Source organism: Tarenaya hassleriana, unplaced genomic scaffold, assembly GCF_000463585.1.
Source record: "Tarenaya hassleriana unplaced genomic scaffold, ASM46358v1 Cleome1, whole genome shotgun sequence".
NCBI classification, from domain to species: domain Eukaryota; kingdom Viridiplantae; phylum Streptophyta; class Magnoliopsida; order Brassicales; family Cleomaceae; genus Tarenaya; species Tarenaya hassleriana.
Genome location: NW_010960187.1, coordinates 8,798,656 through 8,816,087, shown reverse-complemented (window position 1 = coordinate 8,816,087; position 17,432 = coordinate 8,798,656). Strand labels below are relative to the sequence as shown.

At 39.1% G+C, this 17,432-nt stretch overlaps 7 protein-coding genes across 7 annotated transcripts in view; 4 read left to right on the top strand and 3 right to left on the bottom strand.

The window, feature by feature from the left end:
- The first annotated feature begins 85 nt into the window (after positions 1-85).
- Positions 86-2,484, top strand: LOC104820379 (transmembrane emp24 domain-containing protein p24delta3-like). Its single transcript, XM_010550804.2, has 4 exons — positions 86-411; positions 1,458-1,670; positions 1,970-2,046; positions 2,149-2,484. Exons 1-4 carry the CDS (start codon positions 181-183, stop codon positions 2,291-2,293), a joined length of 666 nt encoding a protein of 221 aa, XP_010549106.1. The 5' UTR covers positions 86-180; the 3' UTR covers positions 2,294-2,484.
- A 394-nt stretch (positions 2,485-2,878) lies between these two features.
- On the top strand, positions 2,879-4,602 carry LOC104820368 (60S ribosomal protein L21-1-like). Its single transcript, XM_010550793.2, has 2 exons — positions 2,879-3,168; positions 4,185-4,602. The coding sequence occupies exons 1-2, from the start codon at positions 2,932-2,934 to the stop codon at positions 4,440-4,442; spliced, it is 495 nt and encodes a 164-aa protein (XP_010549095.1). The 5' UTR covers positions 2,879-2,931; the 3' UTR covers positions 4,443-4,602.
- A 277-nt stretch (positions 4,603-4,879) lies between these two features.
- LOC104820362 lies at positions 4,880-7,302 on the bottom strand. The gene is made up of 2 exons (XM_010550782.2): positions 7,152-7,302; positions 4,880-6,409 (listed from the first exon to the last, which is right to left on the bottom strand). The coding sequence occupies exon 2, from the start codon at positions 6,112-6,114 to the stop codon at positions 5,071-5,073; it is 1,044 nt and encodes a 347-aa protein (XP_010549084.1). The 5' UTR covers positions 6,115-6,409; positions 7,152-7,302; the 3' UTR covers positions 4,880-5,070.
- Positions 7,303-9,068: 1,766 nt separating this feature from the next.
- Positions 9,069-11,355, top strand: LOC104820347 (ras-related protein RABD1). The gene is made up of 8 exons (XM_010550762.1): positions 9,069-9,215; positions 9,342-9,414; positions 9,598-9,645; positions 9,860-9,907; positions 10,156-10,227; positions 10,402-10,557; positions 10,735-10,838; positions 11,047-11,355. The coding sequence occupies exons 1-8, from the start codon at positions 9,202-9,204 to the stop codon at positions 11,138-11,140; spliced, it is 609 nt and encodes a 202-aa protein (XP_010549064.1). The 5' UTR covers positions 9,069-9,201; the 3' UTR covers positions 11,141-11,355.
- A 736-nt stretch (positions 11,356-12,091) lies between these two features.
- Positions 12,092-13,667, bottom strand: LOC104820342 (ras-related protein RABA2a-like). Its single transcript, XM_010550749.2, has 2 exons — positions 13,444-13,667; positions 12,092-12,704 (listed from the first exon to the last, which is right to left on the bottom strand). Exons 1-2 carry the CDS (start codon positions 13,606-13,608, stop codon positions 12,210-12,212), a joined length of 660 nt encoding a protein of 219 aa, XP_010549051.1. The 5' UTR covers positions 13,609-13,667; the 3' UTR covers positions 12,092-12,209.
- A 582-nt stretch (positions 13,668-14,249) lies between these two features.
- LOC104820335 lies at positions 14,250-16,850 on the top strand. The gene is made up of 3 exons (XM_010550737.2): positions 14,250-14,445; positions 15,679-15,960; positions 16,601-16,850. The coding sequence occupies exons 1-2, from the start codon at positions 14,367-14,369 to the stop codon at positions 15,915-15,917; spliced, it is 318 nt and encodes a 105-aa protein (XP_010549039.1). The 5' UTR covers positions 14,250-14,366; the 3' UTR covers positions 15,918-15,960; positions 16,601-16,850.
- Positions 16,851-16,870: 20 nt separating this feature from the next.
- The window catches only part of LOC104820324 (KH domain-containing protein At1g09660/At1g09670), a 7,125-nt gene continuing 6,563 nt past the window's right edge, over positions 16,871-17,432 (bottom strand). Inside the window, exon 9 of the transcript XR_772918.1 lies at positions 16,871-17,110. The gene's annotated coding sequence lies outside the window, so the exon portion shown is untranslated. The remainder of the gene's footprint in view (positions 17,111-17,432) is intronic.

Sequence of the window (17,432 nt, the reverse complement as noted above, 5' to 3'; positions counted from 1 at the left end):
AAGAAGAAAGATGGGATGACAAAAAATTTAAACAGCAAAAAAGAAAATAGAAATTAATTAGAAAACGACACAGTTTTTAAGGACGGCAAACAGTACCACGGTCCACGGTCCATGGTCGACGATATTATCGGAAAGTTTGAGGATCGAAGACACTATCCGGTCAGAGACTGATCGAAGAAGATGATGATGACTTCTCAGATGCAGCGTGGTTTTCCGACGGCGCTCGTTCTGTCAGCGCTTCTGTTGTTTCTGTCGCCGGGGATTATTCCGGGCGGCGAGGCGATTTGGTTGAACGTGCCGGCGACGGGAACCAAGTGTGTCTCTGAGGAAATTCAGAGCAACGTTGTTGTCTTGGCCGACTACCTCGTAATCTCCGAAGATCATTCCGTCTTACCCACTCTCTCCGTCAAGGTAATTTCTCGGTGTTTTCTTAGTCGACGATCTGCGGTTTGAATCTGAACTACGGTCTCGATCCGGAACCTTTACCAGATACTTCTTCGTTTTGTATGACATTTTCACCGTGATATTTGAATGAATTTGTTAGAAAATGCATGGTTTGATGTCCGAATTGGCTCTCCTTTTTCACGGGTTTCCTTTTTATGGCTACAAATGTTTTATCGAATTGTTCCCATGATGTTCTTCGATTGCCATTACATATCAGCGTTTGAATATATATACGTGTATATGTTTGCTTGGATTCTTGATTATGATGTGATTCTTGAATAGCTGCCTCTGCGCAGTTCGTTCAATGCCAATCAATCATCAATGCTCTCTTAACTGCGTATCGATTAGGAAATAATCTCTTCTGACATTTCAAGTCTTTGGAAATCTTATCTGCACAACAAAAACTGAAGCAGAACAAGATTTTGATGGATTCATCGAAGAGAAATTCGAATAGGGACGATGGGTATGTTAAGCGAGCATTATGCGAATGGTCTCTGCTCAAGTTTGGCGTTTTAAACATTCGTATCTTAGTGGGTGGGAACTCTCAAATGTCTGGGGGCAAATTTTCTTGATTTCTCTGTTTTTCTTTTAGAACATTGTCGATAGCTTGCGGATGAACAATTTTAGCTTGATGCAGAGGTTTTGTCTTGTAATCGAAACTGAATCGACTGAATGGAAAACTGGCATTCAAAGGGAAGTCGTGTTTGGTCTGTGAATGACGCAAGCTGTCTGTAGTGTGTAGATAGCCTCCTAGTAGAATGTTTGCATCAAAATTCCCTGAGATATATTTGACTGTAATGAGCAAGTATTAGTTAGACATTAGCCCTGGATGATGTTTTAGGGTTTCTCATGGTTTGGTGGATTGTAGTAGAAAGTGCAATCGATCGAGTTCACATAATTACATGTCTGTATGACTGCAGTGAAGGTGTTTTCTGTTGCTTTCTCCTCTTTCTCTCTCAATTTTCCGACAAAACTTTAACAAACTCTTATCTTTCTTTTCCGAGTTCTTGCAGGTGACATCCCCATATGGAAGCAATCTGTATCACCAGGAAAACGTAACACATGGTCAATTTGCATTTACAACCCAAGAATCTGGGAACTACTTGGCATGCTTTTGGGCTGAAGGGCATAGTCATGGAAACAAAGATATTAGCATCAACCTTGACTGGAAAACCGGGATAAGTGCCAAGGATTGGGACTCCATCGCTAAAAAAGAGAAGATCGAGGTAAATTCCTGTGTAAAGTTTACCGCTTTCTTAAAACGCATCTCAGAGGAAATAAATTCAAGGGTTTTTTTTTCTTTTCTCGCGACTGAAACTACATTATGTGTAGAAACTTTTAGTTTATATTAGCTTCAAAGTATTTAACAGCATTATAAGAGCATATGTTGAAATTCCCACCTCTTAAAGTTTAGAGAAAAAAAAAAACACTTTTTATAATATTTGGTCATAAATTTTCATTGGAATGTCGAAAAAAATCCCTAAAGCTTGCCCTTTTATGACATCCCACTTGCTCCTTAACACAGGGCGTCGAGCTGGAGCTCAGGAAACTCGAAGGTGCAGTCGAGGCCATCCATGAAAACTTACTCTACCTTAAGACAAGGTAAACTCTCCATAGTTGTGCCCTAAGAGCTCGCTGCATTCCCCCTCTTACCGGATTCTCGTTCTCTAATTCCACTCTGTTGAAATCGATATATGCATACAGAGAAGCCGAGATGAGGATTGTGAGTGAGAAAACGAACTCTCGGGTAGCGTGGTTAAGCATAATGTCGTTGGGAATCTGCATCGCCGCCTCGGGTTTACAGATAGTATACCTAAAGCATTACTTCCAAAAGAAGAAGCTTATCTAAGATCAAAACCCATGGCCACGGCCATTGTATTGTTCCCCTTGTTGAAGAGAGTAGTGTAACCCTTTCCTCCTCTGCATCTTGCTCTCATTTTGGACGCTGTAAAATTTTGTTGTCACGGATTTAGTTTTAGCTTCTCTGTTTATGATTTGTATTCCATAAATAGAACTCTTTTTCTCTCGAGCTTCGCCCTTTTCAAAGTTTCATAGAGATTCCTTTACGATCATATATTTTTATTAGTGGTGGACATTTGGATTTGAATCAAATTAATCGAATTCGAATGAAGAAATTGAAAAAAAAAACTCGAATTCAGAAAATAAAAAATAAAAGTAATTTTTTATATATCTTAAACTAGGAATTGAATATAATCTGAAGGAAAGTATAATTGTTATAAAATGGAAAAAAAAAAACTGATACCAAAAATGGAAATCTGGGGCAAGAAATCTAATACTTTGATAATATAGGGATGTTTTAGCAATTCACTAACAAGCCCAATTAGGTGATCGGATGGGCCGAACAGAAAAAAAAAAACCCTAAATCAAGTTCCACTGCATATATATAATGGAGGATCTCTTCGGCGATACTTGGGTATTAGCCGCCGATACGTCCAGAGGGAGAGTGTGTTCTTGTGAGGTAGAAAAATGCCGGCGGGTCATGGAGTGAGAGCACGAACCAGGGATCTGTTCGCGAGGGGTTTCAGGAAGAAGGGTTACATCCCACTGACAACGTACCTCAGGACCTTCAAGGTCGGAGACTATGTCGATGTAAAGGTCAATGGTGCCGTTCACAAGGGCATGCCTCACAAGTTCTACCATGGACGCACCGGTCGCATCTGGAACGTCACCAAGCGCGCCGTCGGCGTCGAAGTCAACAAACAGGTTCGAACCTCATCTCTCTATGTTTGCGTTTCCGCTAGTGTTGCATCGGTGATCATTTTCTAGGATGGGTTTTGAATTTCTTCTGGAGATTGTTGCTAAACCTTGCAAGCTTTGGACTCGTAGCTTTCTGAGTTAGGTTTGAGCTATATCCGTTAAACTTCGAAATGGGCATTGATTTTAGCTCCAATTATGCAATTCTATAATCGATTTTAAGGTAATAAAATCGTTGTTGTACGTTACGTATCGAATTATAGGGAATGATTTGTGAGTGCAAGTGTTAAATTTGGTTCTTTGACGCAATAAAGTTCATAACTTTTGAGCTAAGAAAGTGAGAGAGCATTCTTTCCAGATTCTTGTTTTGTGATGGTTGTGTGTTCTTGGTGTATTTGCTCTCTGAAATGTCTCATCTTGATCCTTGTTTCACAATGGTGAATTGACATTACATGATCTGTTTGTATAGTCTTGTTCATCCATGTGTTTGCTCCTTCATTATACAACCATCTCTTTTCATTTTGTAAGTTATAAACATCCATGTAGATTTCCTCGTACCTGACCTACTGCTTTGTGTAATTTATGTACCGTCTTTATTCGGTTCTTAACATTCTAAAGCACCCGTCATTGCATATGATGTTGCTATTTGTATCCGCAGTAGACACTGCTTTATACCGAATTCGACCATCTATTACTGATTACACATCTGCCTCGGATTATACTACCTCTCACTACATAAATGATCTTTGTGGCAATGCCTTTTTCTCTATATCGGTTATTAGGTTGTTGTAACATTATGGAACCTAACTCAGATCACATATGGTGATGTGTATCCCCGGCTGACACTGCATTCGCCCATCTATTTTTTTTATTACACATTCGTCTCGGATTATACTACCTCTGTCTGCATAAAAATGGTCCTTCAGGCAATGTCTTCAGTCTCTGAACCGGATATTAGGCTGTTGTAACATAGATTGGGACCTATCCTAACTCTCAGACAACATATGTACTGGGTTTTTTCTCAGGTGGGTAACAGGATAATCAGGAAGAGGATCCACGTCCGAATCGAGCATGTGCAGCAGTCAAGGTGTGCCGAGGAGTTCAAGCTGAGGAAGAAGAAGAATGATGAGCTGAAAGCGGAGGCCAAGGCCAAAGGCGAGGTGATCAGCACCAAGAGACAGCCCAAAGGGCCGAAACCAGGTTTCATGGTCGAAGGCGCAACCTTGGAGACTGTCACTCCTATCCCGTACGATGTCGTGAACGATCTCAAGGGTGGATACTAACTGATCCACTCTACTTGCCAAAGCCCTTCTTCTCTTCAGATTTTTGCAGTTTATGTTTCCTATTCGTTTGAGTTTATCTTCATGTGTTATTGTAGCAACTTTGCCTATGACTGAATCTTCAATTTATATATTCAGAAACAGACACGAGTGCATTTCTCCCTGTTCTAATCACGAGAGTACCACGTGGTTTTGCAAAAGACAGATATGTCCCTAGATATTGCATTATTTGCGAGAATGCCATTAGGATATCAACATGAATCCTCGTTTTGGAGACTTCAGAATCATATATGTGCGTGTATACATACATGTATTAGGAATATGTTTGTATCACAAGGTTATCAAAATCGAATCCTCACCCTGAAGGCTTCCACTCGTAAATATATGTGAATATATATATATACATATATATATATGCATGTAATTAAGAAGAGAGAAGCTGATTAAACATTTCCAAAATCAAAATTGATCAGAGTAAACAAAAAAGATCAATTAAAAAGCAGACAATTATGATGAGATGCTGCAATCAAAGCAAAGAACATTAGTGTTGTGTCTAAACAGCCTGCCTTCCGTTTTTACAGGGAATCTGTACATTTGGGGATCACAAAAGAACAAAGACAAGAGATATGATTCATCTCTCGGTCTCAAGAAACTGCCCGAGTTCCAAGTACCTCGGCTCCTCGGCGTTCAGACTTCCTGGGCTGAGCAAGAGGGCCCCGCTCCGATCATCGTGGCCCGTCCTCGGCTCCTCCAAGTCCCGGAAACCCCGCAGGGCCATGGAGTCTAAAACCGGGAAATAAACGAGCAACAAAATGGATACCGAGGCAAAGGATAGGAGAGCGAGGAAAGCCACAAACGCTAGGGCTTCCGATAAGATGTCCCCAGGTTTCCTTAGAACTGAAAGGCCGAGTAAAACAATCCTCAACGGGAAGAAACTCGAGACCGAGAATATTAATGTGTATACCCTTTTCTGTAGACGCTTATTGATGACCAGTTTCAGTATCTGCCTTCCAAGCCAGAACAAGTAAGCCGTTAGGACGGTGGCAAAGATGCCGAGAAGGACAGTACTCAGGAGAGGATATGTGCAAAGAGTTATCCTGCCTTCGTCTGTAATAACTCGGGAATAGGTTCTTGTGAAATAGTGTGGCAGCTTCCTCAAAGAACCACTGCTACCTCTGTGCATGTGTGACCCAGATATACTAACCAGGAGTTGAAGTGCAAATACTGGGAGGCAATAAAGAATGACATACCCAGCTGTCTTTGCATTCCATTTTCCGCTCAAGGTTGAAGTTTCCATCTTCAATGGTGCACGTAGGAGAAACACGAGGGTGAGAAACATGCACGGCTCGGCAAACCCTAGATTAGAGACAATGTACCATTTGCAGGTGTTTTCTTGCCATTGCAGATCCAGCGAGTACAAGGGTCGTCCGTTGCGTCTCAACAAACTTAGTCGGAAAACCTCACCAAGGGCCCACCAGATTGCAAACAAGATGAATGTGATTCGGATAATCCAAGGACCACTGAAATAACCAAGCTGAGCATAGTCTCGCTTATGGACATGTGATTGGAAATAGAAGGAATAAGCGATGCAAAGGAAACCCAGAAGTATGAGAAGAGCGACTAGGCATATTGTCACCACGCCGAATGCATCGGAAGCTAATTTTATCAGGGGCATCACCCGAAACACAGGATGCACGCATGCTCTCTGCCAGCACGGATACAGCAAGATCTGTAGCAGTTGATATTCCTCCTATCCAGGCTAATCAGAGAGGTCAGTAACCACCGATGAATAAGGAGAAGACACACCTTCAACTGTGAACCATATGGACAGGACGAGGACCACTCAGCCAACCCTCAGCAAAGGCAGCAGATTTAAGAAGTTGAAGTAGATACAAATATGTAGTCTAGATCACATAAGAGGACTTTAGTGATCTGACTCTAACATTCAATCTGCGAACCGCCTACATAAACTGCAAAGATGACCCAAAGTCAGCAACTTTCTAAAATGTCTAAGATGGATATGCAGAGACATTGAAATTTATGGTAAGAGGACAATCCAACAACGGGCATGTTTCTGATAACAACACCGTTTTAATAACACATGAAACCGTCAGTGAGAATAAACACAAGCGTCCCATAATCCTCAGAGTCAGACAATGGATTTAAAATAAATCAAGGGGTTTCCAACCAGAAACCAATCATATACATCGAGACCACTTCGTCAATAAGAAGCAAAAACAGGTTCCAAAACTATCTTTTGTCATGCAATGCGTGCTCCCATTTCATCAATCTCCTCAAAAAGTGAGACAAAAACGTTTATTGTCTCTCGACCAATACTTCAATTTAAAATTTTCCAGCAAAAAAGAATCACCACAGCAAAATCCAAAACAAAGTCAACAACGATCATAATCTTCTACTGGCAATAAACTCTTTTTCTTTCAATAATATCCTAACCACCATTAGCAGAAGAAATCACTAGACTCCTCTTTTCCCCATCCGTCCTCTTCCACCACAAAAACCATAAGAACATACCCACACGACTAAATGCATAAACCATAGAACAATCTATCAATTCCAGATCCAATAGAGACAAAAAGAGAATGAAAATAGCATCAAATGCGAAAGCGAATGCAGAATTTATCCAAACCGGAGCCGAAAAAAATCAGAAAATGCAGAATCAGACGGCGAAAACAAGATTGATGGAGAACTTACGAGGAGAAGAATCCCGATCCGAGGAGCAGAGACGGAGGATCTGAGCGATGGAGAAGGAGATCCGCAAACCCTAAATCAAGGAGAGAGAGAGAGAGAGAGAGAGAGAGAGAGAGAGAGAGGACAGAGGGAGACGAAGGCCAAAACAGGGGATGGGAGAGAGAGAGGAGAGTAGTAAGACTTGGTTGGTGACAGGCTGTATCCAGCTGTGCTCGACCGATGGATTCGGGTTCGGGTTTTTTTTATTAAATGAGAATTTGAATGTATATAACTTTTTAAAATTAATAAAATTAAAAACAAATTTAAATAAATAAATCAATTTACTACCGATAAATATATAAATTTTTTATCTTCCAAAAAAATATACCAATTGGTATTTTACTTCTAAATTATTACATGAACACTAATACCGTTAATTCTATAACATTTTGTATGAACGGTGCTAATAAGATTCACCAGATTTTTTACATCTGTACCACATGTTAAAACTTTTTAAATTATAAATTTTTTTAGTTTTAGTTTTAAATTTTTATTTTTATTTTTATTTTTATTGATGTTATTTTTAATTTTGTTTTAATTTTTAATGATATAGAAAAGTTTTAACATGTGGCGTTGATGTGAAAAATCCGATGCGTCACATCAATACCGTTCACCCAAAAACGTTATAGAGTTAACGATATTTGTATTCATGTAATAATTTGGAAAAAAATATCTTTTTTTGGAATATAAAAATTTATATTTATCAGTAAAAAATTAGTAAATTGATATATTTATTTGAAATTTTTTCTAAAATTAAATAAATATAACTGAATTAAAAATCGAAATATCTATGGATAGGTTCTGTATCGTGTTTTTTTAAAAGATAAAAGGTAACCAAAAATAAATGTGTGGGAAAAATAAATGAAAGAAAAAAAAGTCTCTAGCTTTGGAAAAATGTCTATTAATATTCTTTTGTGAACGTAAAAAAGAAAAAAAAAAGTCTATTAATAATGTTATCACAATCTTGTTTCTATTTTTTAAGACATTGTTTTCGGCAAAAAAAAAATTGCGAAAAAGATAAATATTCCAGAAAAAAAAGAAGTAAAAATTCTATTTCTTTAAAAACTATTATTCCAATATAAAATTCTAAAGAAAAAATTAATATATATCACATGTATAAAAGTATTATATTTCAGATATTAATTTTAAAAAATATAGTACAGAACGTATTATTTTTTTTTTTTACAACTTGTACTAACTTATCTTTATTTGAGATATTTCCATCTTTATTTTTCAGATTATCTTTTAATATAAATAACATGCACTTATATTTGATCAAAATTCTTAACCTCAACAATTGATATTTAGATCACAAAATCAAACAAATATGAATGAAAAGGAATTGCAAACTGTCTTAACAACTCATATATGACACCAAACATCCAGCAAGTTGCTGACCCTTTTGCCTTTATGCATATATCTCTGAGTTGTAACTGAAACATTTTCAAGACTTCTCTTTTCAACTATAACCTGTCTTCTATGATTCAATTTATATCTAACTTTTTTTTAAAAAATAATTATACGTTTTCATTTAATTTTTTAATTAAGTTTTAAAAAAATCATACCCAATTAATTCAATTTCAAATATATTATATGTTGTTAGGTTTAGTTCGATTCGTTTTTATAAGAAAACCGAAATATGGATATAGAATCATTTACAAACAAAATTTTTAAGACCAAACCTTATTCCCAATTGCCAATTTTGGGCCAAGCCCACATATTATATGTTATTAGAGGCCCAAAACTATGGCACGTGTCGATCACGTGCGAGGAGAGTTGAGACAGGACAAAAACTAAGATATAAAGATAATTAGATTTTTTGTTTTTTTTACAATTGAAAGAGTGAAGATTAAGAAATTATAAAAAGAAAAAGAAATTCCATTTCAAGTTGTGGGGTTCATGGCATTCGATTGAGTTTCACACGACAACTCAAGCTCCTCGTTGAGGGATAAAAGGGAAAGTTTTTCCGGGAAAATTTCCCATTTTCCGTCAAAAGAATCGCACCTGAGAAATCATGAGCAACGACTAGTAAGTTTCCTTTGCATCATTGTGTCTCCTCGTCTTCTTCCACATTGTCTCTCCTTGTAATCTCCGTTACTGTGTTGAATCATATCATTGCGTTTGTTTCCCGTCTTTGGGTTTTTCTTTGTTCAGCGATTATCTGTTCAAGCTTTTGCTAATCGGAGACTCTTCTGTCGGAAAATCGTGCCTGCTTCTGAGATTTGCAGTGAGTCTGACCCTATTTCCTCTAATTTTGGCTTATTTGATTCTGTTGTCGGAACCTTCCCCCTTTTACCATAGTTCTTGTTCTGTTAGAAATTTCCTATTTTGTTTAAATTATTGTCTTTTTTCATGAACTGTGATGCATGATCGCGACTTGATTATCTCATCTCCCTTTTCGTGATTGCAGGATGATGCTTATATCGACAGCTACATAAGCACCATAGGTGTCGACTTTGTAAGCATCTACACTGTCATACATACATACATACATACATACAGACGTATATATACATATACGTGTGTGTGCGTGCGTGCGTGCATGTATACATCAAAGTAGCATATATAGATGGGAAAGTTTTTGGAATAGGGAGACAATGTCTGTTCATATGTAGTTGATGGTTTAAGTGGAATTGAAAATTACTCAGTGTGATATCATCATCTGTTGGCAGAAAATTAGGACCATCGAGCTCGACGGGAAGACTATAAAGCTGCAAATCGTGAGAAATTCTCCTTTTTCTTCGAAATACTACGATACTAGTTTCAAATGGTTTCTGAAAATATACCGACATTCGTTCATCGATGTCTCTCTCATTGTGTCTGCTTCTGGGTTATATGTCATTGTTGTACTGTTTATACTCGTTCCATGTTCACTCGCACGAGAGAAAACTCTAGCACGATTGAAGTTTTACCGATTTGTTGGACTTAATTTCTTAAAAAAAATTCTTTGCTCTGATGCTGTCTTCAGTGGGATACTGCCGGGCAGGAGCGGTTCAGGACCATCACCAGCAGTTATTACAGAGGAGCTCACGGGATCATCGTAAGAATCCCTTCCTCGTCATATTTCTGGTTATGGGGAGTAGTGTTTTGTCTATTCTGAATCATTGTTTGATCAATATCTTTGAGAATGTGACATATATGCACCATATTGGCCATGTCGCCGGTATTCTGATATTATGTGAAGAACCCTAGAAATGATTTTTCTCAATGGCAGATTGTGTATGATTGTACTGAGATGGAGAGCTTCAACAACGTGAAGCAATGGTTGAATGAGATCGATAGATACGCTAACGAAAGTGTCTGCAAACTTCTAATCGGTAACAAAACCGATCTTGTTGAAAGTAAAGTTGTTTCCACCGAAACTGGAAAGGTAACCAGAAATTTCCTTGCATTGATCTTGTTTCGCCATTCGTGGTTTCATTTCTCATCCGACAAATTATAACCACAAACTTTACAATGTACCGAGTTGGCTCATCATCGTTTTCCGTAACTTCCGCTACAGGCGTAACATTATTTGATTACAATTTGATTGAATCTCGAACTGCAGGCCCTTGCAGATGAGCTCGGAATTCCTTTTCTCGAGACGAGTGCCAAAGATTCTATCAACGTAGAGCAGGCTTTCTTGACCATTGCCGGGGAGATCAAGAAGAAGTATCTTCGCTAATCTTTATCTTTCGTCGATAAGATTTCTATATTCTTTATAAGAAAACATTATAGATGCATTCTTTTCCGTTTTTCAATCTGTCTGATTATATTGAATCTCAGTTCCTGGATCAATGAATGCCGAACCTCGTTTTCACTTCACGAATAAAATTACTCGGGGAAAAGAACGGCTCTGATACTATTTGCTCCGATGCAGGATGGGGAGCCAGCCGAGCGCTAACAAGGCGGGGTCGGGAACTGTCGAAATGAAAGGACAGCCTATCGGGCAGAACAGCGGCTGCTGCAGTTAGTCGTTGAAAGCCCCCCGTAAAACTTCTCCGTACTTGTGTTTTTTTTTTCTGTACGTAAGCTTGTGTGAAAACCTGCTTCTGTCTCCTAAACCTAAGGGATTTAGAAGGGTTTCTTTCTTTTTGTTTGTTGGTGTTTTCGTTAGGACAAAACTCTCGACATTGTATGGTACGAATGCATGTGCAAAAATTCTCTATGTCCGTACGTTTGGGTTTTTTGCTTTGTCAATTTCATAAAGCATAGTTGTGTTTGAAAAAAAAAAAAAAAAAAAAAAAAAAAGATGAGTTCATTTCCTCTTCATACGAGCTGTTTGTTTTCTCAGTCAGCGTCAAGTGTTTCCATTGTCTCGCCTGTCTTGCTCTTGCTGTCTCCCAGAGCGTGGTACCGATTCGAGTTACAAGTCGAGTATCCAAAAAACCGGGTACTCATCCATCGACGAGATGAGTTCGTGTCTAGAGATTGAGAAAACCCGATCTTTGAGTTCAGGTCCGGGTGTGTTGGACGGTTAGAATCCGTCAGGTATTGTCATCGGCTCGTCTAGGGTTAGGGGTTTGATCATTCCGACATTTCGTGTCGCCTCTATCCCTCTAATGCCTTGACTCAGCCCTCCTTTGTAACTCGGGTGTTGTACTTCTATCCATCCTCTCGTCTCATCTCGTCTTCTTTGGATACCTTGACCCCGTTTTCGATGTCACCTGTGTCATCGCCTTTGGCAGTTTAGCCTCTCGTCCTCATCGAGTATCTCGAGAACCCAAATCTCGGGTTGAACGATGGATTCGGAACTTAGGAACCTAAGAAAGGTCAGGGTTTGCATACATATCTTCCTCTTCCTCCACCTTGTGCAGAATCGTGGGCCGTTTCCCCTTTCTTGTTGCTGTTTTTTCTTTATTTCTCGCGAAGAACACATAACTAACATATTCAAAACCCACGCAGATTTGAGCAAAAACAAAATCTCTTTTTAACGAGGGATCATACCCATTGTCAATGTGAGAAAAGTACACTGTATGAAAACGAAGATTGATATGATGATTGGTATTATAGAGAGGGAGAGAGCTAACCTAACCTATGTTTTCAAGACGATGAACAACAAGGCTTCTTGAGTTTTGCTTCAGAAGAAGCAGAGACATCGATGGTTTGCCCTTCCTTGACATTGGAGACAGCTTCTGCAGCTGTCTGATCCGACGATATCGATTTCTTGCTCATGATCCTGTAAATCTCCGAGAGAATCGTCTGGAAAGCCTTCTCGACGTTTGTTGCTTCGAGGGCCGATGTCTCGACCAAAGACAAGCCTTCTTTCTCCGCATACCTCTGAGCATCCTCCGTGGTTACGGCCCTGAGATGTTTCAGATCGGTTTTGTTCCCAATCAGCATGATCACGCTGTTCGAACCCGAGTGGTTTCTGAGTTCTTTGAGCCATCGGCTGACATTCTCAAAGGTTTTCGGTTTTGTGACGTCGTAGACCACGAGAGCTCCAAGAGAGCCTCTGTAATAAGCGTTCGTTATGGCTCTGTATCGCTCTTGACCTGCTGTGTCCCATATCTGAGCTTTCACGGTCCTTCCCTCGACCTTATAACAAAAAAGCGTTCCACCCGGGTTTAGCATCACACGAGAGAAATAGTCAACAGATGCACCATCACAGAATGCCGTACTTCAAAACTAAACGCAAGTTAGATTAGGATTTAACATATTAAAGTCAATTCATTTGATTTTCAAATAGGATAATCGTCGATTGGAGACACTGAAACCAAAATCAGAGGGAAACTTCAGCAATGCATATGAAGAACAACCCTGATTCCGTTTCAAAAAGCAATGTCAGATCTGATATTCTCTCAAGCTAAACTTTGCAGCAAGACAACCTCGTTATAAGTATGAGATAAGTTAAGACAGAATTCCAGGAGATTGAAGAGGCTCATTCAGTCCAAACAAAATCTGAATGGACTTATTACTTGTTAGAGAATGCCCAAGGAGACAACATAAATCCTTCGAGAAATGAAGTAACTGGGAAACATGTACAACCAAAAAACTGAAGAAACATAAATTTTCTTGAAAAACGAGAAACATTCATGGATCAGACTCGAATACATGAAAATGCCTATGCGCAGACGCCAACTGTCGCAGATCATCGTCGGATCGGCGCTTTCTATGAATTTTTTCCGGATCAAACCAGAAAACAACAGGAGCACGTAAACAGAGAGCAGTTCATCCGGATCCCAAAAGATTTGAAATAAATCGAGACGATAACAGAACTAAACACAATGATAGATCAATCGACGATGGGATAGTCCGTATAGATAAGGGTGAGTACCTGGAGAGTGCGAGTTGCGAACTCGACACCGATGGTGGATTTGGAGTCCAAACAGAACTCGTTGCGGGTGAATCGAGAGAGGAGATTGGACTTTCCGACACCTGAATCACCGATCAGAACCACTTTGAACAAGTAATCGTACTCTTCGTCCGGTCTTCTCGCCATCGCTTATCGCTTTACAGAGAGAAGCCAGGAAAAGAGTGTGTGCGTATATATATATATATGTGTGTGTGTGGGTGTGTGCGTGCTTTGAAACGGTGAAGAATAGGCGAAGAACTAAAAGACAAGAAATTATAATTTGTTTTTTTCGAAGACACCTACCCCTAGATGATGACGCTTTGGTAGGCTATAATGACGAAACTACCCCTGTTTGTTGACTTTCTTATTTAATTTTAAGAAAATCATATATTAATCCAAAAGCAATTTAGATACATACATGAATTTTAAATTTTTTAAAATATAGTAATTTTGTTAATTCATATATTTATTTGAAAATTTAAATTTTACATATTTATTTTAGACTGTTTTTTTTATAAATTCTTATATTAACATGCGATTTCCCTTGTATTTTATTTGCACCTTTTCTTTTGTTTTCCATATAAAAATTAGAATTACAACAAGTAACCAATCACGGTTAAAAAAAAATAGAAGTACAAAAAGAGACTTTGGGATATATTTAAATGTTTGGTCGGATTCCCAAAATTCTATTTTTTTTTGTTTAATATATATACTCATTCAAATAATATATTTTTCCCTACCAATTGTGTGTATAAAATTTTGTAGAGAACATTTATAAAGAAATGAGATGGGGTCAGACTCCAAACACTCGTGTTTTTCTTTATAATTCCTTCCGCCCAAAATTAAGTAATCGGAAGAAGGTCGATCCTCCCTGCGCGCAAGCGACACCGGAGAGAGAGAGAGAGATGGGAGGAACCTTGGTATGTGGTCTTTCATGGCGGCATCTGGTGCTTTCCGCTTCGATTTTCCTGCTGTTCGTGTTAGGTTCGTCTTCATCAGATCTATCTCGTTTGGATTTTTGGCCGCTTTGACTTTCGAATTTCTGTTGTTGTTTCGGTAGATTTCGCAGGTTTGATGTTCTTATTTGTAGATTTGAACGGGCTTAGTTGTTGAATCCTTGAGACTTAGGTCGAATTTTAAGCTGAATTTGGCTCTTTGGAGATACTGTCATTCGTCCTATGGCCGCATGCTAGGTCTTTTACAATCAGAAGAAGGTTTGCACTTTGCAGATGAAGATCTATGGTTCACAGTCTGAAGAATGTATCCGCTGTTGCTTAGTTAGAGAGAAGAGTTGTCTTTCTAGGTTAAAGCAATCGTGGCAGCAAGGACTAAGAAGTACTGATGTTTTAACATTTTGATAAATAACAAATCGGCTTGAGATTAGGGTTTTGTTGATATATTATTTGGCAGTCTCGTTTTCAATCTTTGCTTCCAAAGTGTACAATGAGGTTTATTTCATTATGTTGGGTCGAATTCGAACAGACTTCATTTTCTTGATTGTAAATGCTAAACACTGCCTTGTAAAAGGTCGATCCATTACTTTGACGAAGTTGTCTGAAAAATCTATTGTTTTCGGGAGCGGGATTTGCTGAGAGCATCAGTAAGCATCTTCATCCTATTGGTAGCCATGTTTTCAGCAGTACTTGATGGTAGTGATGTGCAAGAAGTGATAATCCTTTTTTTTCCTGTTGGTTAAAGTGACCACTTCTCTTTGTTGACTATGATGCTGACTATCTTGGATAATCAGGATATGAGTTTCAGGCATTTGAAGTAACATGCTAGTCATTTCTATGTTTTTGCACGGGAACGAGTGCAAAATGGCCGCCGTTTTCTTAGAAGCTAAAGCCTAATGCTTCTTAATCTCCAAATTCTGCAACTGTTGTTGCAATTCAGGCTCTCTGTTGCCAAGGTCTGGGGTTGTTGGCTTTGTTTAGTTGGCAATTGGCTACAGCTCTACCAGTTCTGGTTGAATATTATGCTAGCCCATTGAGGTTATCATTTAGCTTCGTGGTGTGACAATATTATTGACAATACGATTTCTTTGTTGATAAGATTGTTCTCGTGTGAGTGTGGGTTCATGCCAAACATTTTTATTTAAGTCTCATCAGTTCATTTTAAAATCCCCAGTTGCTTCATGTTATTCCAAAATTATATATTCAGGCCTTTTCATTTTAAAATCCCCAGTTGCTTCATGTTATTCCAAAATGATATATTCAGGCCTTTCTGATGACTCAAAGAGTTCAAGCACCGGAGCAAAGCCTGAATCCCGTACTTCATCCAGCAAAACAGGGACAAAGGTGATCATCATACTGATTGGAATTGTAGCTGTGGTGTTGTTATCGTTCTTCATGTATAAGATGTGGCAGAAGAAGAGAAGAGATGAGCAGTATGCTCAGCTTTTGAAGTTGTTCGAAGAGGATGATGAACTGGAGGTAGAACTGGGCCTCCGTGGTTAGGAACATGCGTTATCTGTAATCATATGGATATACAATGCCTGAGGTACGTTCTCTTCTAGGATATAATATGATTTTAAAATTCACTAGACAATTAGGGATGGGCAAATAACCCCAAAATTTAGGAACTCGATCCAAACGCGAGTCGGGTATCTGATTTTTGGATATTTGTCTATTGACGGGGTGAATACGGGTCTGACGACGGCGAGAACTGATCTTTCGGTTTTGAGTATCGACCGGCAAGAACTCGTATCCATGGGTATCCGTGCTAGACTCGTCAAGGGTGTTAGGTCAGGTTTGCGGCGAGGAGCAAGTAGGGAGGGCGAGAAGGAGGCGATGTGTCGACGGTAGTGTTGGGAAATACACCCGAATTCATACAGGGTTAGTGTTAGGTTCGCCTTCCTTGCCTCTGACACCTTGTCTCGTCCTCGCCACTCACCTCGGTCTCTCACCTTCGCCGGCCGAGTTGTCTATGGATCTCCAAGCATTTGGAGCAATCCGGATATCCGAATGGTACGGGTATGATGGTACCGAACATGTGACTCGAGAGGTTCATGTTCGGGGTCGAATAATCACGGGCAGAATGCCCGTGTTCATCCGTACCCACATAGAAAATAGAAATGTAGGTTTTTTTACCATTTCCTTTTGAGACTTGAGTAAGATTTTAATTTCGCTCTCATTGGCAGGTGTGCTTTTAGGGTTATCAAAAGGGTATATACTACACACGCACGTAGATGGACACATACGACGGGGGTTTGGGTCAACCATTACTATACTTTGACGGGTAAATGAAACTGTTCTAAACCCCATTACTATTCTTCAACGATTTCTAAACCATTTGGATTTAGACTGATACTCCATTTTTTGTAATGAATTATTCTTAATTTTCCTCTGTATTTGTTTGTTGTAAAATCAATAAATGTACATATTTGTTAATTTCTCATGTATCGACCACGTGATACAACGAATAATATTATTTATAATGTAGAGATTGGTATGAACCTGAATACATAACATATACAAATATGTATATTAAAATCGGAGTTTGTAACGGTGACGTACTCTGAAGTCTGAATTCCGAAATCCCAGAGGCTCAGGTTGAGTCGGGTACTCCGATTTCGATCCGCGTCCAGCTCGAGTCTCGACCAAACACCTCATGAAATTCTCAAAACAAAAAACCACCCAAACAAAAAAATCTGCCACTCGAAACAAGGATTTCAAACGTAAACAAAATCAATCACGCTATAGATGAAACAAGTCCAGGGTTGAAAATTACACGATTGTAAATGGGAGGATTACATTTTGAAAAGAAAACAAAAAACAAAATCATCACTTATTACCACAGTGCTTATCTTAGACCAACCAACCAAACCAGATATAACTAGGGGTGTCAAAACGAGCCCGGCTCGCGAGCTGGCTCGTGGCTCGCCAGAAAACGAGCGATCTGAGCCGTAATTTTTTCAGGTCGTTAAAAAACGAGCCTAACGAGCCAGAGCTCATTGAACACGTGTTCAATGA

Bases quoted from the DNA above. Each gene is read 5' to 3' on its own strand.
- LOC104820379 (XM_010550804.2), top strand. From the start codon at position 181: ATGATGATGACTTCTCAGATGCAGCGTGGTTTTCCGACGGCGCTCGTT. The intron at 1,671-1,969 runs GTAAATTCCTGT...TCCTTAACACAG, and splicing joins CTAAAAAAGAGAAGATCGAG to GGCGTCGAGCTGGAGCTCAG. The intron at 2,047-2,148 runs GTAAACTCTCCA...ATATGCATACAG, and splicing joins TTACTCTACCTTAAGACAAG to AGAAGCCGAGATGAGGATTG.
- LOC104820368 (XM_010550793.2), top strand. From the start codon at position 2,932: ATGCCGGCGGGTCATGGAGTGAGAGCACGAACCAGGGATCTGTTCGCG. The intron at 3,169-4,184 runs GTTCGAACCTCA...GTTTTTTCTCAG, and splicing joins GCGTCGAAGTCAACAAACAG to GTGGGTAACAGGATAATCAG.
- LOC104820362 (XM_010550782.2), bottom strand. From the start codon at position 6,114: ATGCCCCTGATAAAATTAGCTTCCGATGCATTCGGCGTGGTGACAATA.
- LOC104820347 (XM_010550762.1), top strand. The intron at 10,228-10,401 runs GTAAGAATCCCT...TCTCAATGGCAG, and splicing joins GAGGAGCTCACGGGATCATC to ATTGTGTATGATTGTACTGA. The intron at 10,839-11,046 runs GTATCTTCGCTA...GCTCCGATGCAG, and splicing joins GCCGGGGAGATCAAGAAGAA to GATGGGGAGCCAGCCGAGCG.
- LOC104820342 (XM_010550749.2), bottom strand. From the start codon at position 13,608: ATGGCGAGAAGACCGGACGAAGAGTACGATTACTTGTTCAAAGTGGTT. The intron at 12,705-13,443 runs GTACTCACCCTT...TTTTGTTATAAG, and splicing joins TCGCAACTCGCACTCTCCAG to GTCGAGGGAAGGACCGTGAA.
- LOC104820335 (XM_010550737.2), top strand. From the start codon at position 14,367: ATGGGAGGAACCTTGGTATGTGGTCTTTCATGGCGGCATCTGGTGCTT. The intron at 14,446-15,678 runs GTTCGTCTTCAT...TGATATATTCAG, and splicing joins TTTCCTGCTGTTCGTGTTAG to GCCTTTCTGATGACTCAAAG.